At 35.8% G+C, this 26,416-nt stretch overlaps 1 protein-coding gene across 1 annotated transcript in view; it reads right to left on the bottom strand.

The window, feature by feature from the left end:
- card11 (caspase recruitment domain family, member 11) overlaps positions 1-23,924 on the bottom strand; it is a 41,521-nt gene extending 17,597 nt beyond the window's left edge. Inside the window, exons 1-6 of the mRNA XM_051887853.1 lie at positions 23,758-23,924; positions 4,788-5,003; positions 1,273-1,410; positions 640-965; positions 291-470; positions 19-165 (exon numbers count right to left, since the gene is read on the bottom strand). Of these exons, the coding sequence (XP_051743813.1) occupies positions 19-165; positions 291-470; positions 640-965; positions 1,273-1,410; positions 4,788-4,989 (993 nt within the window). The 5' untranslated portion in view covers positions 4,990-5,003; positions 23,758-23,924. The remainder of the gene's footprint in view (positions 1-18; positions 166-290; positions 471-639; positions 966-1,272; positions 1,411-4,787; positions 5,004-23,757) is intronic.
- Positions 23,925-26,416: the final 2,492 nt, after the last annotated feature.

Raw genomic sequence — 26,416 nt, 5'->3', positions numbered from 1 at the left:
TATAAGGCTAGTACTGACCTTGTCCCGAAGCTCCTCAGCCTGTCGGACCTCTTCGTGCAGGTTATATAGTCTGTTGACTAACTCCTGACGATCCTCCAGAGCCTCCTGTCGGTCATGCTCCAGGATATCCAAGATGGCCTTGTCTGAATCAGGTAGAGGCCCAGGCTATGCATAAAAAGAAACAAAACAAGCATACAAAACAACTTTAAAAACTCTGACTTTGAATAACCTTTCCCAACTGTTTGCTTTTCACTGTCTTCTATTTACTGTGATGCAGAAAGGGTCTTCACCTGTATGATGGACTGCAGCTCCTGGAGTTTGATCTTCAAGACCTCATTCTCTCGCTCCAGCTCAAATATCTGTTCTTTCCGAGGCCGGTTCTCAATGTCATTCTTCAGTTTCAGAGATTGCCTCCTCTCCATTTTGCACTCCTCCTCCACCTTGTTCAACTTGTGCTTTAGTTGGTCAATCTGGAGGCAATGGAGAGACAGCAGTCAATATTTGTATCCCACATAGTCAAATAATTCATGTAAATATGAGTGACCCATCACTTTTAGTAGTAAATCTAGGAAACAAATAGTTTCTGAAAACAAAACATTGACTCAAATCATCCTGGAATGCTTTCAGAAGCCCTCTGACCTCTAGCTGAAGGTCTCGGCTCCTCATCACGGCCATATTCTTCTCCTCGCTGAGCTGAGCGTACCGCATGGCCAGCTGATAGTTGTCATCCTTCACCTTAATAAGTTCATCATTATAGTTATTGCGCTCTTCTTTCATCTTATTGTAGCGCTCCTGGAAAGTCAGCAGCTCCCGGTTGGCCAGCCGCAGCTTCTTGGTATCGTCCTCTAGCGTGCGGCATTTGGTCATGATATCCACCCGCTGCACGTCTTTGGCCTTGGACTGCTGCTGCAGCTTTATGACTTCATTCATTAAAAATTGGATGAGTCCTTCCTGGCCCTCTTCCACTAGGCAAAGAACCAAATACAGTCAATAAAACCCAACTGCACAAAACAACACGTTATTATTCAAATGTCATGTAAATATCACGGTATATGAGTATGGTAATTATTTATCACCAAAGTACCCTCTGATACCATTAGTGTACCATAGTACCACCACAGTACTTGCTTATAAGGCTACTGCACAAATCTGAAAGAGGATTTATGGCAGATGCTCATCCCAGAGGGGAAGCAGGTGGAAGGGAACAAACATTTTTAAGACATGGTCGTAGGTTATTTATATGGGCAGCATTGTCATTTAAAAGTGTCTCACCGACTATAGTAGAACATCTGCGAGTGGGCTCCTTCCCCGTGACGAGTTTGTAGAGGTCAGGGTAGTACAACTCCAGACTCTCTAAAAAAACCACATAACCTCGTTCTCCCTTCGTATGCAGGATATCCAACAACCGACCTGAAACAAAAACCACTGCAGCATGACACTTGTTGAAGTGAAAAAAGTACAATGTGGTCTACTTGATGTGACCCTTATAAATGACTTTTAATAGTAATGTTAATGTGATCAGATTGAATCATTTATATCAAACAGTGTTAATATTTTTACACAGTTGTTTTTTTACTTCAATATCAAATATAGTCAATATTTTATGATGTTGCTCTTGACTAAAATGTAAAAATCTAAATTTAGTTTGAAACCAAATATTCAAAACTTTTATATATTCATTTAAAGTCAGAATAAAATGGAAATTCACACCATGTATTCTCTGAATGCATGTTAGTGATTGAATGATTCATCCATGTATAGGTTTCCTTTTTTTCTTTTTTCTTTTGACTTCATAATGCAATCTTCCAGTAAAACATCAGACTTCTCTCTGGTGACGTATACTGGTCTTCTCAAATCATTCAGTCCGCTTAAAAGGATAGTTCACCCAAACATAAAAATTCTGTCATCATTTACTCACCCTCATGTTGTTTCAAACCTGTAAGACTTTCATTCGTCTTTGAAACACAAAGATATTTTTAATTAAATCTGAGACTGAGGTTACACAACTACCACTTTGAAGTTTCAGAAAGTTCATAAAGAGATCGTAAAACTAATCCATATGAATTGAGTGGTTTAATCCAAATTTTCTGAAGAGACTCGATCACTTTATATGATAAACTGAATTTAGGCTTTTATTCACATATAAACATTCATCAAGTCACACATCAGTTGTGGTAAACGGAAGCTCAAGCATGCTTGCTTGACATGTGAGAACCTATGAGGTTCATTCTCGTGTGTTACGCAACACGTTTGAGCTTCCGTAAGAGGTTTGTTCACACGTATCAAGCAGTTTCGACTGAGCTTCTGTTTATGTTCGCGGATCAATGTTTATATGAATGAATAAAATGGGGGGAAAAAAGCCTAAATTCAATCTGTTCATCATATAAAATGATCCAGTCTCCTCAGAAAATTTAGATTAAACCACTCAATCCATATGGATTCGTCTTATGACCTCTTTATGTGTCAAAGTGGTAGTTGTGTGGACTGACAATAGAGGGACAGAAATCTCTCAGATTTCATTAAAAATATCTTCATTTGTGTTTAGAAGATGAACGAAAGTCTTTCAGGTTTGGAATGACATGAGGGTGAGTAAATGGTGACAATTTTTTTCATTTTTGGGTTAACTAACCCTAGCTGTTTTACTCTGATGTTTGTCATAATCTGTTACATAGTGCCTTGCATCAACATTTTTAACAATCAACATGAAAACAACAGCAATCCCTCAAAATTACTGACTATGATAAGATTATGTGAAACAATCATCTTCTTTCCACATTTTTCTTCTTCAAAAGCATAGTTTGTTCAAAAGCAAAAGTTGTTTGTTTCATTATCGTAGTAAAAATGTGAAAAATGAGTGTCAGTAATTTCTGCCTGTCAGAATACTGCAAGCATGTATCTCCAAAGTGTATTAGCCAATCGCACTTATTGCTTATAGTGGGATTAAAGGGTTAGTTCACCCAAAAATGAATATTCTGTCATTATTTACTCACCCTCATGTCGTTCCACATCATAAGAACTTCGTTCATCTTCAACACAAATTAAGATATTTTTGATAAAATCCAATAACTCAGTGAGGCCTGCGACGCCATCAATAACACTCCCTTTTTCAGATGCCCAGAAAGCTACTAAAGACATATTTAAAACAGTTCACGTGACTGCAGTGGTTCAACCTTAATGTTATGAAGTGATGAGAATACTTTCTGTGTGCCAAAAAACAAAATAACAACTTTACTCAACAATATCTAGTGATGGGCGATTTCAAAACACTGCTCATGAAGCTTCAAAGCTTTACGAATCTTTTGTTTCAAATCAGTGGTTCGGAGCGTGTATCAAACTGCCAAAGTCACGCCCCCCAGTGGTGAACCATTGAAATTTTGATACACTTAAGACATAACGAAGCCTTGTTTACTGAAATCACGTGACTTTGGCAGTTTAAAACACACTCTGAACCACTGATTCGAAACAAGAGATTCATAAAGCTTCGAAGCTTCATGAAGCAGTGTTTTGAAATCGCCCATCACTAGATATTGTTGAATAAAGTCATTATTTTGTTATTTTTGGTGCACAAAAAGTAAAGTATCGCTTTATAATATTAAGGTTGAACCACTGTAGTCACATGAACTTAAAATATGTTTAAAATGAACTTAAAATGTGTTTTAAATATGTTTTTAGTAGCTTTTTGGGCACTGAAAAAGGGAGTGTTATTGCTGGGGATGCAGGCCTCACTGAGCCATTGGATTTCATCAAAAATATCTTAATTTGTGTTCTGAAGATGAATGAAGGTCTTACGGGTGTAGAACAACATGAGGGTGAGTAATTAATGACAGAAATTTCATTTTTGGGTGAACTAACCTTTTAAAGGTCCATCACCCCTTGAGGGGCTCCAAAGACATGTGCCCAAGCTGCGCACAGGTCCACCATCCAGCATATCACAAATCATATCAAAAAAATGTAACTGACAGCTTTAGGTACTGATTGTGATCTGCATTATATTAAAATGAGACAGCAATGCGCTTGCAGGGAGAGCTCCGCCCACACACTATTCTGATTGGCTGTGATTTGTAATGTCTTTATTAGTTTCTTTTAGAAATGTGGCTTCTGGTGTGGACAGACAAAGAGCTTGATGCTAGAATTAAATTTTTTAGTGTTGCTTGCTGCACTATAGCAGGAATGTCCAGATTTGTCATAAAAGCAGTGCATTGTATTTTAACTCACTAGAGGATGTCATGCCAGAAAAAATACTTGAAAGATCTTCTGTATTACATGCCAAACTGCTAGTCCCAGAGGGAAAAGAGAATCATTAGGGGGCTGTGAAAATCCCAGCCGTGGTAAACAAGCATTTTGATGTGCGGCTTTGTGACAAACAAACAGTGCAGACTTTAGCAAGCTGCTCGGGTGAAATCCTTGTCATCCGTTTTGCCTCTGGCCGTTCGGAAGTTGAAAAATGATACGAAGGTTCAGGAAGGAGTCGTTGGGAAAGAAAAACTACAGCAGCAGCTCACAGGATTAAAAGCGTCCATTCATCATCACATTACACCACTGGAAAAACACAGTGAAAGATGGGGTGACCGAGTAACTGATTGATGATGTGATTTGCATGTAAATGTTTTCGGCATGGAATTTGCATTTCCATATTCCACAGTGTTTAGTATTTTCTGTCACTGGCATCTATGAATGTTGATGTCTGCGCAATCCAACTTAGAGAGCGAAACCAACCTTGAATCCGAATCACATCATCAACAGTGCTATTGTATATGCTTAAAAGCGCACAAGAAGAACACTCAAACCTGCTCGGTTGACTTTGGACTCTAGCAGACGCGAGTTGAGCACCTCGTCTTCGTCTTGTTCGTCGATGACCTTGCATTGCCGCAGATATGAGGTTAGCTTGTTGGGGTTGATGAAACGGCACAAGATGTACCGGTTCTTCTCTGCATTCTCCCACAGTGACTCCCCATAGTCCATCAAATTCATTAAGCTTCCGTTCTCCATTCCTGCAGAGGCCCCTATGAGACAAGAATGAAAGAGAATAAAGTTTCAGATGCTATTTCGACACTCCTTTCACACCCACAGCATTGACAGCACATCAGATAAAAAAAAAAAAAAAACTTGTTATTGCATGCACAAAGAAAGATGTGACCATTCAGCCGTGATAACAATGCTTTAAAGTTAGCATGACCTTATTTGCTGTCTTAGGCTGTCTATAACTGCTGTCTGTAATGCCGTTTTAGGTTCTAGATTCTTGATCGGTGCATGTTTTTTTCAAATAAAATATTTGTCTCTGTAACTGAAAAACATATTATAATTAGGGCTGCCGATTAATCAAAGTAAAACCAAAATCGCTATAGGGCTTTTTAATTAAATTAGAGCACAGCACTGTTGTTTTACATGCTTTATGGGCTGCCTGCGGTTTTCCAACAAAATATCAGTTTGACAGTTTAATGATTGAAATTGAAGAAGACATACATAAATATTAGCATTGTAAATTTACAGTTAGAATGTTAAGTAAAAAAATATTACAATAATAATATTTTTTACATAAATAATAATAATAATAATGAGTATTATCACTGGTGTTATTATAAGCATAATCATCAATATTATTATTTTATAGTTTATATATTTGGCCAAATTGTGCAGCCCTACAAACAAACATAGCAATTTTTTTAATTGCATTTTAAATCACAATTAAATCAGAAAAATTGCAATTCAGTTTTTCCCCCAAATCATACGGCTCTAAATATAATACCATTTTTGAAACAACTTTCCATTCATGACCGCGCAGGCAATAAACTTAAATCAGGGTAGATGCCATAATGAAATTTACACTAATGAAAATGAGGCTGTGATGGATAGATTTATAGTTTTTACAATGTACTGCAGATCACACATGACTTGTAACTCACAATTTTCAAAACTGTTTTATGGCATTTTTATCTACTGAAAATCTGTTGGTCACACTTTAGTTTAGGGTCCCGTTCTCACTATTAACGAACTATTGATTATAAACTCCTAATTACTGCTTACTAATCGTTAGTGAGGTAGTGGTTAAGTTTAGGTATTGGGAAGGATTTAGGAATGTAGAATATGTTCAAGCAGAGTAAGGCATTAATATGTGCACTGAAAAAAAAAGTGTGTTGAATTTACATGATTTAATAGTGTACATCGGTCCCACATGAATCAATTAAGTTATACATATATAATTTGTTAATATAAATTCAACATGATAAAATTAAGTAATTTTTAAGTGATCCAATTAAGTAGTCTCAAAGTGAATTTTGTAAGGTTCATCGATTCGTGATTCATTCTTTCAAAACATCTACTCATCCAATATGTTCTTTCATTCAATTCAACTTCATATATGTGTTACATGATTGATTCATTAGACTTGACTATAATAGTCAACAGCCTATTAGCTAACAATAGCGCGCACACACTAGCACATTAAATATTATCTTTCAGCTCAAAGCTGAACTTGAATATGAAGTCCACAGCCTAAGCAAATGCCCCACTCTTCTCTACAATGGTAACCCAGTGAAATTTAAAACATTCTAATAATTGCAATAAAAGTGAACACTGAACACTATCAAGCATCCCCCGTTTTCATCTTACAGCAAAACACATAAATTAACATCAAATTTTTAAACATTTTATCTCTTTATCCAGCCATATGCAATGCATGATGGGAACTAACAAGCACCGCCCATTTTCAGTTAACTGAACAAAATTCATTCATGTAATCCCAACACAAATGGATTAAGTAAACTTCAATACTAGATCTATTTACGTGGATTAAACACGATGAAATTAAGTTAGGACAAAATGTGTAGGAATTGTGTTGCTTTAGCTCATTTTAATTAAGTAATTTGAACAAGCAGCATAAATAATTTTTTTTCAGTGTGCTTAATAAGTACTAAGCCAATATCCTAGTAAAATGCATGCTAATAAGCAACTAGTTAATAGTGAGAATTGGACCCTAAACTAAAGTGTTATCCTGACTTTTTGCAGGAGGTTTGTCTCAGCTGAACAATTGGCATGTTGTTAAACAACAGTACAATCCATTTCTCCTGTTTCACTCACATTACAGAGGTTTTAAACTTGCAAACAGGGTTTCATGTTGATTTATTTGCTTAATGGTTAATTATAGTTTATTTAAATGCAACTTCTTGTTACAAGAGAGTCATACGAAATGTTATTAAACTGCCCCTGACTGACACTTGCAAATATAAAGTATAATTTTTCAGTTCCAAAGATTAATGTTTCCACAATTGTGAATTTACTTTCACACTACTACTACTTTTATTGTCTTTAAATATCTTCAGCATAACGTCAGCAATAAAACAATTTGTACAAGAGTGACCTGCAGCTGTGGCGGGCATTCATTTCCTGTGGCGAGCATGCTTTTGTTTGCTACCACACATTGTCTCGTTTTTACAGAAGGTAAAACAAACCATATCTTTTTTTTTTTTTTAAATCGTGTGGACAGTGGCTGTAAAGATGTCACAGCACACCACTGATGTGAAAGCACGGAGAATAGTTTGTCTCCACTAGTGCTGAACTGAGCTGATTGTCTTCTGAATAGCTGATGGCTGCAGCTCAGACAGACACGCACAAACATGTGTGAATCAACTGTGTACCTGGTTTGGGGACTGCGGCATAGTAATTAATGGTGGAATGTAATGAATGCCGAAAGCAGGCCTGCAGATGGCTGATAAAATGCTGATATAGGCTATACATAAATTAAATGGAATTAAATGAACACTTAATGTAAATATGTATTAAATTAAATTTTAATAAAGCCCGCAAAATGAGGAGGTGCAAGTACTTATGAACGTTTTCTGCTAATTTTATACTAGATTCATAAATTCAGGGGTTTATCAATGTAATGAACAGCTTTGAGAACATTGCTCTATATAATTATCTTAAAAGGATATATATATATTGTTTAATAATATTACAATTTAAAATAATGGTTTTCTGTTTTAAAGCTGCAGTCCGTAGTTTTGCCTCTGTCGCCATCTCTGTTTGAAACCTGCAATTGCAGTCGTTTGTGGAATTATCATCTTTACGTGGGTTGTGCCTCGGCACGACTCCTCAGCGCGGATGAATCTAATGTTTGCTGTCAATCACCACATTGGTGTGGATACTGTACTTTGGAATCACAGACTGTAGTCTTGGAAGTATGACCAAAATAAGAATTTTCACCAGAGAATCTCATCTGAACAAGTAACGTGTCTGTCACTTTCGACTGAGGAAAAAAAAAACGTTACAGTAAATCGCACTCCCAATGGTGATTAAATCTAACAATCGCTTAGCTCGGATCACGTCAAACTGCAAATTATTATTATTGTTATACTTTCTCAAATTGTTAATGTTAACAACATCAGCATTGCATGAATATGTGTATTTAGTGTGTATTAGCGTTACCTATAGATCTAATCACTAACATTAATTTGTCATACCATACAATCTGCCATCAAAATGATAAGTTTAATTATTGCAGCTGCTGTGAGAAAAGGCATAAATGATCCTCCTCACCTGTGATGTAGTATACTAGCTGGGACTCATTCTTTATGTATACAGATGTGGCGTAATGCTTGAATTTCCCGCGGAAACCCACCAGTGCCACCCAAATTATAAAACATTATAATTTATTTTATAATACAAGTTTACCATTGTGAATCGAGCTAAGGTAAGGAGATAGTTTTGAACACTGGCTGGTTATGTACTTGCTCAAAAAGTGATTTTGGATAATTTTTAACCAAAAAATGTTACGGACAGCAGCTTTAATATACTTTAAAATATAATTTATTTTTGTGATGCAAAGCTGAATTTACTTCAGTCTTCGGTGTCACATGATCCTTCAGAAATCATTCTAATATATTGATTTACTGTCAATGTTGGAAATGGTTTGCTAAGTGCTTAATAATTTTTATAACCTGTGATACTTTCAGTATTCTTTGATGAATAAAAATTTATGAAAATATAAATCTTTTGTAACAATATATACTACCATTAAAAAGTTTGGGGTCAGTAATTTTTTATTTTCTTTCTTTTTTTTTTGAAAGAAATTAATACTTTTATTCAGCAAAGATGTGTTGATTGATAAAAAGTGATAGTAAAGACATTTTAAAAGTGATAGTAAGGACAGAAAAAAATTCTGTTTTGAATAAATGCTGTTCTTTTTAACTTTTTATTCATCAGTGAATCCTCAAAAAAGTATCAAAAGGTTCCACAACAATATTAGGCAGCACAAATGTTTCCAACACTGATAATAAATCATCATAATAAATTTAGAATGATTTCTGAAGGATCATTTCTGTATTTTTGATCAAATAAATGCAGGCTTGATGAGCATAAGAGACTTCTTTCAAAAACCTTAAAAATAGTAATATGTCCAAACTTTTGACCGGTACTGTGTATATTATATATATATATATATATATATATACACATACACACACACACAATGGAAGTCAATGATCACCAAAACTGTTTGGTTACCAACATGCACCAACATGTTGGAAAGAATGTCATATAGTTTTAGCATGAATTTTGGGTGAGTAAATGATGACAGAATTCTCAGACAGACACTTACATACACGTGTGAATCATGCTTAAAGGCTGAACTATCCCTTTAAGCATGTGTACATAGACCAACAATAAGAAAAATTCAGAGGAAACACAGAACGCATCCTGTGTTAACAGCTCTCGGACAGATTGACACACGATTGCAAAATGGAGAGCAACCCTAGCAACCACCTAATTTGTCATGACAACCTAATTTGTTTTTATAACAATGAATTTGCAATTAGTAGCAAATAAAAAAAATTGACCTATTTTAATGTTGCTGAATCTAGTCTGGAGCTCAAAGCTCATTGGTCCGTTGTTAATGAACATTCAACATTCAGTGCCGTCTTTTATGCTCACCAAGTGCCATTAAAAATACAGTACTTTTATTAAAATGTAATTTATTCCTGTGATCAAAGCTGAATTTCCAGTATCATTACTCCAGCCTTCAGTGTCACATGATCCTTCAGAAATCATTCCTCAGTGGCAGAGCACAAGCATCAGAAGCAGAGGACAAGGTGTGCGTTTATCGATAGATTGTCATGATATCTGCATCTGTGCGGTTCTTTGTCATAAATGCTGTTTACATAATATGATGCGGGAGCAATACAAGACAGTGTCCCAGCCATCCACTGTAAAGTTTTCGCTGCATTCACCCCTCATCAAAATTTTCCTCCAGCGAAAACGGAATGTGAAGACATTTTAGAAAGTGTTATTAGGGCCCGAGCACCGGTGGGGCGAGGACCCTATTGTAATTGCTCAGTCAATTCTTCTTCTTCTTCTTCTCCAAAGTGAATCGCATTTTTGAGGGCCTAAACATGCTCGAAAACTCATGAAACTTTGCACACGCATCAGTGGTGAAAATTTACGTCTGATATTGTTTTCAGATTTAGTTGTGGCAAAATGGCTTGATAGCTACACCTAGGGCTGGGCGATTTTTCCGATTTTTTCTATTAATTCGAATTTAATGTTTTGCCTCTATTTTATTATTTTTGAAATCAAGAAATCACGATTTTGAATAAAAATGTTAGCAAGCTTTACAATTGGACATGTTGAAAATACAGCAATGAGGAGAAGGAAATGATCCGACCTCATGATGGCGCCGGCGCGCCTGATTAACCGCTCTCGTGTGGCGCTCTATGAGCGTAGAACACATCACTATTCTTAAGCGGCTGTTCATTCAGAAATGCATTATTGCGTTATAAAAATGAGACGCAGACTGGAATGAGAAAAAAAAGGCAAAGTTATTAAACGTGAGTTGAACTTTTTTTAACTTGATCACCGTGCTTTTAGAATGCTGTTTCATGGGTGAGACGCTGCAAAAGACGCGAGACACGAGTGCGCCAAACATAAAAACAATATGACAAATAGTGCAATGGAATGCAAAAACCTGTAAAGGACTACTACTGTATGTTTGATATTTCATGTTTGCATGATGGTGACAGGCTGAAAGCTGCTGTTGTTTTCTGTTTTTACAAAGCATTTGCTGTTAATAATATCCTATTACTCGTGTTATTTATTTCAGGCATGTTTTCTGCAAAGATATTTAACAAATTGTTTTACATTTACACCATGTTGATCACTTCATGTGTGCTGCACTTGGAATGGAAATTTTTTTAACCAGATTGTTAATAAAGAAAATGTTACTTGAATCATACTGTAGTTTTTAAGTTCACTAGTTAAACAGTAAAAAAATAAATAAATAAATCGAAATCGTGAATCAATCTATCGTTCTGAAAAAAAATAAAAATAAATAAAAATCGAGATTTAATTTTTTTGCCATATCGCCCAGCCCTAGCGCCACCTACAAAATTTTAATTAAGTGCCCTTCGTGCTACATTTCACATACAGGTATGAAATTCGGTAGACACATGTAACAGCCCAATACCTACAAAAAAGTCCCTGGGTGCAAAATCTGAAAACCCAACAGGAAGTGAGATATTTTGAATTTGTGGGTAACAGGAAATGACATGTTTTACACTGTGATTAACTCCTCATAGAGATTTAATCAGATCAACATCATATATGGTCAGTCTAATCTTAAGGCCTTAGCGAAGTTACATTGCGACGATCTTGAGTTTTCACTGAAGGGCGTGTCCATGGTGGCCTGACAAAGTCTGATGTTTCGCCATGAAAGAGGAAGCTGTTGTTTTTGTGCCCCAAGCTTCACATGTGTGATAAGAGTCCCGGCCTAAAGACATCTACATGCCAATATTCAGTTAGTTATTGCGCCACCTACTGGCAACAGGAAATGGCATGCTTTACACTGTAATTCACTCCCAGAAACACATTTAAATATGCCACGTAGTACCAAACATGTTAAAAAAAAACGTTAAATCATGCAACACTTGGCTCAGTGCTAATGTATGTGATTTACGCCACTAAACAGGAAGTTGCTGTAACTCAGGCATACAATGTCCGATCTGCCCCAAACTTCACTTGTTTGATAATAGTCCTGACCTGAAGACATCTACATGGCAACATTTAGTTATAGTCAAAGTGCCACCTGCTGGCAACAGGAAGTGTGGCACATCAAAAAGGACTTTGCCATATTTCTCCTATATTTCCCGCTTAAATGTATGTCGCCCACTGTTTATTGTTTTCCTAAGGCCACCAGGTGCCGGTGAGCCCGAGTGCAAGGGCCCTTTCAACGCTGCTTGCAGCTTTAATTTTCATTTGAAATTTTAAAATTTAAAATAAAATGTATTATTGTGCATGTGGCATCATTAACTTCATGCACAGAAATTATTTAAATGGTATGTTAGTTTAACTTAAAAGTAACCTGGTTGCCTCTAATTTTTGAGTTCATTTAAACTATAAATTTGAGTTGATACAAAAGAGATTGGTTTATTCAACAGAAACTCTGAAAATATTATATAATCTGAACAACATTTGTGAACCTAAGCTGATTTGACAAAAGATTTGTGAAAAGTTATGATAAATTATGTAAATAATTTTTTACAGTGCAATGACAAACAGCACTCAGTCAATGCACTCATTTAAACAGCTTAGAGTGAATTATTTCATCCTAATAAATAATGAGCAGCTGATTGTGACATTTATAGCCTTAGAATAAAGGGATTTGTGGTTTAGAAGTATATAACTATAGAAGTGGCAAATTGATAGATTCATCTTTTGTTTTGTTTTTTAAACAACGCAAAAAAGGGAATGGTTTAATATAGGGCAGATTAAACATACTGCCAGTCAAGACAATTACAGTAATATGAGGTTTGTCTATATTCTAAATGAATATTAATGAATATGATCTGGTTAGTTAAAATGATTTGAAACAAAATCAATATTCATGGGTTGACTTGATAGGTATAGAACCTATGTATTGTTCAACAATATGTACAAACAATAGGCTATATACATTTTTTTTAATCATACCCTCATTGGGGGCTGAGCCCCTATTACTGAAATCCTAGAACCGTCCATATATCCTGCTTCCAGCATACTCTTGATGACCTTTCATATTTTCCCTGATTTTCTGTGGGACGTAAATGTAAATTAACGTGCAGCAACATGTTAATACAACATTCTGCATGACAAATTTCTTTGCATACGAAGAGGCACGTTGAAGGTGCAGTCAGCCCCCTTCGGCTGCATAATACCAGCATTGTTTTCCAGCACTCCATGGGCCTTTGCAAATGAAATCAAACCATTGCTACTGATATGCCTACACACACTTTTGCATATTCCTGCGTATCTATCATCCCAGACTCCATTCCTATATCTGCCCTTTCGCTTTTGCACCCCTAGGCTCAGGAACAGCTATGCGAGCACAAACTAACCGTAATGGCCTCACTTCCCCATCCCTAGCAGACAGGAGACAACTGATCAGACATCAGTGGGTGAGAGACACAGGAGGATGGCTTCTGGTTAAAAAGAAAGAAGAACTGCAAATTTTAGCTGGCGTTTGCCATTTTTAAATGTGCAATATGCAGTCAATCTGAGGTCAGGGGGATGAAGACATTATGTCGGATATGCCACAGCAGGAGTCATATATCTAACATTAGCCATCAGTCTCATGTTGTTTAAAAAAAAAAAAAAAGCAAAGACAGTTTCTCATATTTGGAAATGAGAGAAATGAGTGGGAGAGTGTGTCAACGTAAAGCTTTGAAAGCAATGTGGGCGTGTGCATTCTCCCACGACGAAAACACCCACCTTTGCGAGAGAGGGCCTTTAACGTTTGTTTGGGAAATATTGGGTTTCTCCCCTCACATTTTAGGCTGCTGATTAATAGAGATACTGCATTATATCGTCATTCATCACATTTGCTTTGTGTTCGAGTCAGGACATGACTCAGCGAGTCAAAAATGAAGCATCACGTACTATAGCGGTTTACTCTGACAGACACAAACGCAGTCCACCCCCACCCGTCTTATACCTTGACCAGATTTCCTCTTGACTTATTTTGGAGTAAGTGAGTAAGTAAGAGAGCTCTTCACTTCCTCATTTCATTAGCAGGTGTTTAGCTTGGCCTCTTAAAAGGAGAAATGTTGGGAACACATTTAAAGTTGCACAGCAGAAGTGATACTCATTTTGCAGTATATTTAAATACAAATTATCAGGAGATCAACTTCCACTTACCAGTGCAAGTCAATATATCTGTATCTACATGGTGTCTAAGGCCCTGCTTACACCTGGTATCAGGGACGGATTATGTCGGATTATTTAAAAAGTAATTTTTAAAGTAGGATAATTGTACAATATATTTTAAAAAGTTTGCTGCATGGTAAAAAAAAAAAAAATACAGTCATGTGTAAAGGTCTACGAGTAAAATATGTGACCTATGCCGTAAAGCAGGGACGGGGCTGTGGGTGCAGCCGCTAGGAGGCTGCTCAGGTAGCAGCGGCAGTAGAATTTGTCCGGTTAAATATTAGGTCCATCCAATCCTGAGATTGCGTAGAGAGGAAGGAGAGTTCCACCTCTTCATCAAGGAGCTGCGGGATTATCCCGAGGGATTCAAAGTTTACTTCAGGATGTCAGTGGGTCAGTTTGATGCTTTGCTAGCGATACTGGAGCCACATATTAAAAAGAAGACCACCAATATATATGTATTCCACAATTTGTTTGCCATGCTTTGTGCTGCAAGTGGATCAACTTTGGGGTTCACTTGTACGGTGGCACTGAATTGTCAAAACACCTCTCAAAATGCTTGCTACAGATGCGAAAAACTCAGAAAATTCAACCCGATACAATTTTTTTTATGACGGATGAGAATTTCGGACTCAGTGTGCAAGGACCTAAAATGTGGTCTGCAGCACGCACGACGGTAGAGCTCACAAACAAAGTCTTTTATTCAGAATAACAAACACTCAGGAGATATCACAGAGGACGTGGGAAAATGCAAACCAAATAAACTGAAACGAGAACCGACAAGGGGCTGAATGAGACAGGGAGTATAAATACAAGACGAACATACTGACTGACAGGAGATAACTATACGTAACTATAGTAACAAACGAGGAGGTAATCAGAAAACAATGAAACCGGAACTAAACGGAATAGGCAAAACAGGAACTAACAGAACAGAATAACAAACCAGAAGTCCATAAACGTGACATTGCGTAAAGGGTTCGATTTTTATTATTAGATCCGAAATAATGTAAAATACCGGTAGCCTATATATAGCGAAATGTTTACAAACATTATAAATACAGATAAACATAGCTAAAAGCTATTTTAGTTCCCATCACTCCTCAACAAATCCTTTAAATTTTATGGTATTCAAAACAGAACAAGAATGAAAAACAAGAAGGCCTATAATACTACCAAAACGAAATAATTTAAAGCGAAACTGAAACAGAAACCGGCGTTGGGCTCACGTAGCCTACCTCTCTCATTCGGCAATCCGAATCCAAATGTTTCTATATTCCCGATGTATTTGGATGCTAAATTATTACTTATTATGTAAACAAAGCTATGTACTTCACTCGCGTTCCAATATTCATGTAAACGTCATCCTTCACATGCGCAAAGTGGTTCGAACACATTCAACCACATGAGTGTTTACACTAAGAAATCAATCCGGTCGAATGCATTTTCGACCACCTCTGGAAGTGGTTGAAAGTGGACAAGCTCAAAACGTTTTAGACCCCATTTAGACCTGTATTTAGCCTCGTGCACTTGTGATCCAATCGACCAAAATGCATCTTAATACCAGGTGTAAACAGGGCCCGGTCGGCACGGTATGGCTCGGCTTAGCTCGCTTTACTTTCAGTTTGCTTTTCCACTGCAGTTTAGTACCACTTCAAAGTGGGTGGGATTATAGACTGATCGTTATAGTTGCACCACCTCTACTGCCGTGGGTCCGCTACCAACGAGTCTGCACCTCATCTACTGACCACGATATAGCCATTTCTTTTTTCAAGTTGCGTGCGACGGTCGTTTAAAGCAAGTTGTTTAAAAAAAGTTGCGCGAACAAATGATACTGCGGTGGCTGTTACTGACTATTTGTTCAAATCCAATGACGCTGGTAGTGACGGTTCTCTCTGACCAATCAGTGATCTGCAGTGTTTACACGTCACATTTAGTATCAGTTCGGCTCACTTGGAACCTCCACCGAGGTGGTATTATTTACTATTTGCCGTACCGTTCCGTACCGAGCCGTCCCATGCAGTGGAAACGCACCAAAAAGTGAGCCGTACCGAGCTGTACCATGTAGTGGAAAAGCGCCATAAGTGGCAAGAGACTCATAGAACATCTGAAAGTCATTGATAGAGTGGAAAGAGAAAAGGATGACTGATCTTGTTTTGCTCAAATCAACTTATTCACTATGTAGTTTGCAATATGAGGAAAGACTGAAGGAAAATTAGTGAATTTGGACACAGCTCCTAAAAATATAGTGCAATTTATAATGAAAAACTCCCTGAAATGTGATCTGACCACTGAGACTGAGACACACTGAATCAAAACTCTGATTTGAATCAGATTTCAAATATGCTATTTGAAAGAAAGCTTTTGAAAGAAGTCTCATATGCTCAGCAAGGTTGCATTTATTTGATCAAATATACAGTAAATTATATTGTCAAATATTATTACAGTTCAAAATAACTGTTTTCTATTTTAATGTATTTTAAAATGAGATTTATTCAAAGCTGAATTTTCAAGAAGAAGAGTTCAAAAGAACAGAATATATTAGAAATAAAAATCATTTGTAACATTATAAATGTCTTTACTGTCACTTTTGATCAATGTAATGTGTCATTGCTGAATAAAAGTATTAATTTCTTTCAAAACAAATCTTACTGACCCCAATATTTTTAATAGTAGTATACATTAGATTTAGAAGTGTTTTACTAACTACTAAACAGGATTGTGTCAGACACCAAAAATCAAACTAACAAAGTCAAAGACCTATAATTTTGTTCTGTTTAACAGTGGAATATTTACACGGTTTCAAGTTCACTGAGCAGTCAAGAACAATGAAACTGTGTTACATCTACAGGTTGTTTAACTCTGCGTCTTTCCCTGTGGGACCCTGCTTGAGTGATTTTCATGTTGAAGAGCAGCATAAAACCAAGCTAGCGGAAGCCCTTACCACGTGCTCCCGTGGCTCCATCCGATTTTAGAAAAAAACCACAAACCAAAAGCACCCATCAGCCAATGGGCTGCAGCCCTGCTCCACCAAGCTACCAGTTCAGGGGAACTGCACTAAGCTGTTTTGTGTGAAAGTGAAACAGTAAAGCAGTTCTGATGTGGGGCCTGCTCCTTTACATGACTGAAATTTTACGCTCCAAAATCAGGATCAAAAGTAAATTCTGACCTAATTAAGACTGCTGATGAGAAATATAAATATAGCACTTTTGTAAGATAAAAAGGTAACACTTTACAATAAGTTTCATTAGATAACATTAGTTAACTACATTAGTTACTAATAATGAACTGCACTTCTACAGCTTGTATTAATCTTTGTTAATTTCAACATTTACTAATACATTATTAAAATCTTGTTAACATTAGTTAATGCACTGTGAACTAACATGAACATACAATGAACAGCTGTATTTTCATTAACTAATGTTAACGAAGATTAATAAACACAGTAACAAATGTATTGCTCATGGTTTGTTCATGTTAGTTAATACATTAACTAATGTTTAAATAATGAACCTTATTGTAAAGTGTTACCGGTAGAAAATGATATGCATCATACATTACACAAACATAACACAGCACTACTTCCTTAAATGCACAGTTTACCCAAAAATGAGAATCATTTAAATCATCCTCATGTCGTTCCAAACCTGTGTGGCTTTCTTTCTTGAACACCAAAGGACTTCAAAAGATATTGGTGTTTCACAAAACAAACAATGCACCACAAAAGTGTCCATGAGACTCAAGGGCAACATTCCAAGCCTTCTGAAGCTTTCTGTGAGGAAGAGGCCAACATTTTATTCATGAAGTCTTCCCCTCGGCTGAAGCTCTCAAATCTCAGTTCAAATGCCATGTCGGGTTTGTGCACCACGTTTGACATCATTGGCATGATGCACCATATGTGAACTGTATACGAGTCAGGCTGAGATTTGAGAACCATGGAGCAGGAGATGTTCAGCAAATATTTTAGTATGGCTTCTGAAGCATCAGAAAACTTGGAATATACTGCATACATATTGGCTTATTGTCGTATTGAGTTCTGTGGGGTTTTTTAGCCGTTTTTGAAGTTCTGATACTAGACGTTCTGCAATGTGTCTAGTACTGTGTTCCAGAGAGGAAAGTTACAAAGATAACAACATGATGACAATTTTCACTTTTGTTCGTACATACTTTAAGGTTGTGAACTTTAACCAATGAGACCTAGGCCGCAGAAGTTTGAACAATTTGTTTATCATGAGCTTGTGTTATTTTAGATTAATTTTGTAGCCGAATATAAATTGTGGCTACAAATCTGGCATTTCCCCTTTTCTAATGGGAATGGGGGTGTTGCACAACAGACATACAGGAACCTGGACATCCTGCACAAGGAAACATGTATCAGCCATGAATGTCTCAAAAAAATTAATAAATATAAAATAAACCCACGCATATAATGACCAATTCATTTCAATTAAATGCTGATCTTTTGAACATTTTACTCATTGAAGAATCCTGAAAAATTATGGTTTCCACACAAATATTAAGCAGCACAACCATTTTCAACACTGATAATAAGAAATGTTTCTTGAGCAGCAAATCATCATATCAGAATGATTTCTGAAGGATCATGTGACACTGAAGACTGGAGTAATGATGCTGAAAATTCAGCTTTGCCATCATAGGAATAAATTACATTTTAAAATATATTTCAATAGAAAACAATTATTTGAAATTGTAATAATATTTCACAATATTACTGTATTTACTGTATTTCTGACTAAATAAATGTAGCTTTGATGAGCATGAGACTTCTTTTAAAACTCTCTGAACGATAAGGTTTGAACAATGTATATCCATATATTTAAAGTTGCACAGCAGAAGTGATACTCATTTTGCACGCAGTATATTTAAATACAAATTATCAGGAGATCAACTTCCACTTAGTCAAATTATCTGTATCTGCACACCAGTGTTTAAGTGGCAAGATACTCATAGAACATCTGAAAGTCATTGATAGAGTGGAAAGAGAAAAGTATACTTTTTTTTTTTTTGTCGAATAATCAACTTATTCACTATGTAGTTTGCAATATTAGTTGAAAATTAGTGAATTTGGACACAGATCCTAAAAATATAGTGCACTTTGCAATGGAATCTGACCACTGAGACTGAGACACATGGAATCAAAAATCTGATTTGAATCAGATTTCAAATATGCTACCGTTCACAAGTTTTTCGAAAGAAATCTCTTATGCTCAGCAAGGTTGAATTTATTTGATCAAACATACAGTAAAATAGTAATATTGTTAAATATTATTGCAATAACTTTCAAAATGTAATTTATTCCTGTGATGGTCAAGCTAAATAAATCTTTTTTTTCTTTTAATTTTCATACTTACATTTGTGTTATTTTATAAGTTTGATGACTTTGTAATATTATTCTAAAATGTGATTTACAGTACTTCTTTCCGTTAGGTGTGTCATTTATGTGCAACTAACGACACCAAACAGAACTGAACAAGCACTGACTGTTTTCAAACAAGTTTCCCAAATACTTCCCGCAAACTAGGCAGACAAATAAGACAGTCCCACGCCTCTTTTCATTGTCAAAATACTGACTCAGTTCAATTAATAAATCCATAAGCCAAAAAATAAATGAATCAAATAAATATGACAGTCCTCAAAGCTTGCTTCCTGAATTTTTGGCGATAGTGTGCTATTGAAATGCATGCAAATAGCAGCCTTAGATCACAAACCACATTTCAAATTAAACTTGATGACAGACTGCACAGATGCAACTGAGACGTTCTAAAAATGCTACACGCCCAGATTAATGGCAGAAATGTGCAGTTGCTTCAAATGAACCATAATAAATCCATTGTTCTGAGTTGAAGAGTGAGTCTGCACATTCCAGCTGTAATGCAATTGCTTTGAATTGGATACAAGATCCAGCGAACACTAACAATTCAACCTTTGTGATGGACGATGCCATGCACATGAACCTAAGAGCCGATCTGATGACATTCACAATACAGAAACAGGAGCTTTCTGCTCTCCCTCAGTCAGGTTGACATGACATGCTTTTCATGTATATTTGTGGTGTATAAAAATCTGTGCCTGCACATTTCTACTTAGGAGTTTAAGTGAAACCTCGAGATGCTCACACTGTTCAGGACGTTACAGCACCTCTGCTTGCACTTTAAAATCATTTAAGTTTTCATATTTAAAGCTGTTTCATGACATTACAAATTTTGCATGGACCATGCGTAGCACATTTGTGTTTTTGCGTAGCACATTTTGTCCAGGAAATCACTACAAGACACTATATTTTAAGGTTTGAAAATAATTTGAATACCTTTGTGGTGAAATTCTCTTTGTTCTACCAGAAGAAAAAGAAAAGAAAAAAAAAATCCTAAAGACAACAGAGGATCGTCTATTATGGCGAGATAACATTTTATATTTTTGTCAGTGGTATATTAAATGGATAATTCACCCAAAAATGAAAATTACCCCATAATTCACCCTCAACTTCAAGCCATCCTATATGACTTTCTTATTTCAGCCAAACACAATCAGAGTTATATTAAAAATATCCTGGCTCTTCCAAGCTTTATAATGGGAGTGATTGGAGGATGAGATTTTGAAGCCCAAAAAAAGTGCATCCATCCATCATAAAACGTAATCCAATTGGCTCCAGGGGATTAATAAAGGCCTTCTGAAGCGAATCGATGCGTTTGTGTAAGACAAATATACTTATTTAAAACTTTATAAAGTAAAATTCTTTCGGTGCGACAGCCATACGCAATCGACTTTTGTCTAAAAAGTGTTATCTTCCGTGTCGTAGTACACAATGCCATGATGCATGCCACAGATTGGTACAGGTGACAGATTGGACTGTGTATAATAAACATATTTTGTATGTCATGCCATATATTAGCAACACCACAGTGTGTTACTAGAACTGTATATTGTTCTTTATTGTTGCCTTGATTCAAGCTAATTCTAATTTATCTGTTTGTTATAAAAAGGCATGATGATGTTTGTATGTGATGCATTATGTACAGTACTTAGACCCTTTTTCGAAGGTGCCTTAAAAATCCTAACTTCAAAATATATTTGAAGCCTGTCTCTAATGCTAAGGTTATCATATTAACTGTGGACAGACTGCAGAGTTCTTGCAAGGGACTTTCCATTTTATAAGTTCCCCAAAAATCTGTCTCATCAATAAGAGTGCCTAAAATTTCTCCATAAAGTTCCTATTGAACACAAAACCAGTCACACTTGTGGAATGAAGAAAAAGAATTAAAACATCTTTAAAAAGTGTTAGTTTTGTGTTGGCACTATTTTGGCTTTGTGAACTTGCACTTGAACAACTTTACAATACTTCTCCAGACGATTCCACCAGTTTGACCATCTGAGGAACCCAGATTGGGACCTCCAGTATCTTTTGATTTTTACAGTAAGGCACTGCCATGTTAGAAATTAACTCTTTAATTACAGGGCAATATTTGCCCCCTGAAATGGATTTTGGAAAGGAGGGGCATATTACTTTTTAACAATAACTTCAGCCAAACTAATTTAAATAAAAACTCAATTTCAACCAATTATGGCTCTTAAATCGACAACACATACAAATGTAGGTGTAAATAATACATTCTAATAAAGCACTCTGCTAGAACACATTTAATATTTGTTATTTCAAATTTTGGAGTTGTTTAAACGGTTTCTTTATGTTAGCTGTACATTCAACAACACTCACCTCTGAAATAGTGATCTGACATATTTGAGATATAGCATTTTTACACTTATATCTTAAATACTTATTATCACTTTCAATGTTATTTTCTCCATGAGCCCTATAAATCCAACCATTATAGTTTTATAATAAATGGCCTCATTTTGTTTGGAGCTTACACAATCTTAGATTTGTCTCAGACAAATGGATTTTAATTATAAAATTAAAAAAAATTAATAACCTAAACCATTACAGAAGATACTGTTCATGTGTTTGATGCCAACTATTTCATACATTAATTAAATACTTAGTAACCAATGATAGGTGATAAGATTTTTCTTGTCCCCAACCAATTATCATTATTACTATTCACTTGTGTGAATAATCAACCATCATATATATTCATGAGGTGTCATCATGTCTATAATTAAAACATGTTATGAAATAAATATGCCATGAATTATAAATCACTCTGAATTATTAATCACTCTCACTCACAAATATGTCAAATCCATAATAGTGATTACATTAATAAAGCATTACTGGTTGCTGTTCTGCAACAACAGTTTACAAGTTTACTCTTTATAGTCACTGATTTATTAACTGGGAGTGGATGAGAGGTTAGCGTGTTTTTGCAGAACATCACGAAACTTGAAAGGCCCAAAGCAGGGCGGACACACCAAGCCTACTGAGGCATGTCCTACAACAAACACTATTCCTGTAAAGCAAGCTATCTTTAAAAAGGAAAAGCCTTCCTTATTTTTCTTAGGACTCTCTTAAAGTCTTAGCCATTATCAAAGTAAACATGCCATGACATGTGGTTCAATTTGTTAGGCAAATATAAGGTCAAAAAAGTGCATCTGTTGCACATGCATAGTGGAACCTCCCATATATGAACGATCACATGACATCTATGCATATCTCATAAGCAGGACAGAGAGGGACACAGACAGTGTGTGCCTCATTATGGCAACAGCAGCTATTTAACGTTACATTAGTTGTGAAATTAAAGATTTAGTGTTAAATAATGCTAAAAAAAAAAACAAATATGATGATGACAGACAGCAACAATGCACCAAATCCCATGAATAGTGCAAAAACACTACAGTAACAGCAACAAGTTGATATATGGAGCATGCAGGAGAAAGACAGATCGAGGTTGACAGTAGATTGATGTTTATGTGCATTACATGAATATCAGAATAACCCAGCACTGCAATACATATTATCATTGGATTAATGGTGGCAGATTAATGCTGTAGTGCATGATCATTTCACTCCCTGACTTTATAATGAGAGCACACAGCATGCACTGTTGCTTTAGACTTTTAGTTGATAGCTGCAAGATTAAACTCATCACATCCTATTAGTTGGTTATTAGATTATTATGAGGGAGGAAGAGTGACTAATAAATGGAGAGAACGACGGATTTTATGAACAAAACAGCTATATATATATATATAGCTATATATAGAAAATATAACAACCAAAATCTAGCTTTTATATTTCTGCCAGGAAGATCACCTAATCACACTAATTCATCTGTTGCATCAGTTTAACATAGCCTACTTCATTTATGCGCGCGAGTACACATTGGAAAGGACTTCATTAACCTACGTCTGCACTGAATTTAAGTCAAGTAATGTACAAATATATAGGTCAAGAAGTCCAAAGACTGAGTATTTTACATAATATGATTAAAAAAAAAAAAAAAAAAAACCTGATACGCATTAGTTTCCTACGTACCGTACGGCGGTCTGTCGGACGCCGGGGTCCTTCTTCTAAAAGTTCGTGATTATGTTCGGAGCTGAAATGTTTAATTACTAAACAGTTACATACATCGTCTTCCTCTTTGAATCGACAGTAAAGTGATTTACCTGTTGAAGATTGCTTCTCGGGGTCTAATTCAACCGGTCCATTCTAGTTACTTGAAGACGCCAGTGTTTCAAACAGCTGAACTCTGTCGCAACAACTCACAAGATAAACTGGATAATTTCACCTGCAGCCTCACAGTAGCTGTCATTCAAAGCGTTAGTGTGACGAGTGGGCGGAGCTTATTGAGCTCATCACTATATAAACTTACAGCTGCAGCGAAAGCTCTGTCCTAAGTGCAACAAGCAAACAGCAGTACTTTCTGGCAATTAAATGTGCTCTCATTGCCTAGCTCACCTTGAGGGAAAAGTACATTTTAAATATCTTTTTCTTTTTCTTTTTTTTAAATAAATAAAATAAGTTTTAGGTGGTATGTTCACTTCAGTGAGAAGTGCACGTGTAATACTGCTTTTTTCAGAGACTGCTTACAACGTAAAAGAAAATAGATTTTCTCATCATTGAGAATTAATTTTTGTCAGTTATACTTAATTGTAGTTTAGTTTGCTTATACTTCACTTCATCATTTGGCTTGTCTGTTAACATTCTTATTCATATTCCATCATTGTCTACGATAGTGTAGTAATCCATTGGTGTGTTATTGTTTTGTACTGGATGGATAGCTTAATTTGCTTATGTCTAACACTAAACAAAAGGCTGTGATGTGATAGCGTGATATGAATCTTATTCGAACTATTATCTTAACAAGTCACTGACGATTCTGAAATCCTCCTATCAGTGGTTCATCTTAAATCACAATAACACAAAATCTGTAAAATGATTTGTCTCAATCTAAAGCTAGAGTTCATAAGATCAGATCTGGAAGATGAACAAAGTGCCATAAATAATGTTGGGCGTGCCATGAAAATATTGTTGAGATACAGCTGTCACACAGATTTAGGAATATGGAATGTGTGAAGTCTTTATTTATGTGCTCATTTGTTGTCTTATAGATGGAAATGTTCTCCACTCCAACGTCTGACAGTCCAACTCTGTGGTTCAGAACATGCAAATGCATCCCTCTAAACATTTGTTTATGGTAACAGTTACACAAATGTCACACCTTGCTTTCAGAGGGAATGTTTCATTCTTTTTTACGCTTGACAGGAATGAGCAGAACAAAAATAAACCTGAATTAACTTGACTTAAATTTAACTCGGCTCAGTGCTTGCATTTTATTTTGACTGTTGAGTATACACATTGCGGTTCTTAGCATAAAAAAAATAGTCATGTTGGAGGAGTCGTGTTAGGGAGAAACTATTTGCCAAAATGAATGAATGATAGTCTGTAAATGCTACTGAGATGAGGTCTGACTCATTGAAATATCACATTGCCTATTGTGTAGACTTTGCTAAACATACTTAATTAGCATAGAAAAGATTCATATTAGGGTTATGTGCAAGAAACATTACAATACAGACCACATTTTATATCATAGTTCTAATTCAGACCTTGTAGTTATGGCGCTTCACAGTATCACATAATGTACCAAACAAAGAAAGTCAGTCAACTAACTAAAGAGTGTGCCCCCTAGTGGCAAAAAACAAAGCAACTGGTTAATTAAAAGTTTAGCTACAGTAAATGTATGTTGAATAGATTGTTAGTTTTTGTTTTTTTTCCTCAATAAGCTTTTTTTATAACACCTCACACAGTCCTCCTAACCAACATTCATCTTGGCACAGCTGTTAATTTCACATTCGAAATGCACTAAAACTACCAAAACACTTAAAGGGATAGTTGTACTCAAACATGTATGAATTTCTTTCTTCTGCTGAACACAAAATAAGGTATTTCGAAGAATATGGATAAGAAAACAGTTTATGGGTATTCACTGCCTTATGTTGCATGGTCCATTACAGTAAAGTGTTAGTTCACCCAAAAATGAAAAAATGTCATTTATTACTCACCTTCATGTCGAGAATACTTTTTTTGCACCAAAAAAACAAAATAACGACTTTTCAACAATATCTCGTGATGGCCGATTTCAAAACACTGCTTCATGAAGCTTTACGAATCTTTTGTTTCGAATCAGTGATTCGGATATACTATCAAATGGCTAAACTGCTGAAATCACGTGACTTTGGCGCTCCGAACCACTGATTCAATTCTTAAAGCTCTGAAGCAGAAATCGGCCATAACTATATTGTTGAAAAGTTGTTATTTTGTTTTTTTTTTGGCGCACAAAAAGTATTCTTGTCACTTTATTATATTAAGGTAGAATTACTGTACTCACATGAACTGTTTTAAATATGTTTTTAGTACCTTTATGGACCTTAAGAGGTTCAGTGGCTTTGCTCTCAATGGAGGCCTCACTGAGCCATCGGATTTCATCAACAATATCTTAATTTGTGTTCTGAAAATGAACAAAGGTCTTACGGGTGTGGAACGACATGAGGGTGATTAATTGACGACAGAATTTTCATTTTTGGGTGAACTAACCCTTTAAAGTACAAAATTATTCCTAAATGTTCTCCTTTTAGATTTGTATAGAAATTGAAATTCTAACACATGGTGTTCAGCTATATCTAATTTGCTGGTAGCATTTCATTTTTTAGATTTGGACTATATTTCAATATGGCATTACTGTAGACAAAATGTGGCAAATTGCTGTCTTATTCAGTTTTGTATTGTTTGAACTTAATTTTGAAAAGAGTATTGTCAACATGC

Source organism: Ctenopharyngodon idella, chromosome 3 (assembly GCF_019924925.1).
Source record: "Ctenopharyngodon idella isolate HZGC_01 chromosome 3, HZGC01, whole genome shotgun sequence".
NCBI lineage: Eukaryota > Metazoa > Chordata > Actinopteri > Cypriniformes > Xenocyprididae > Ctenopharyngodon > Ctenopharyngodon idella.
Note: the sequence above shows the minus strand (reverse complement) of the source record. Positions and strands in the feature narration are given on the sequence as shown.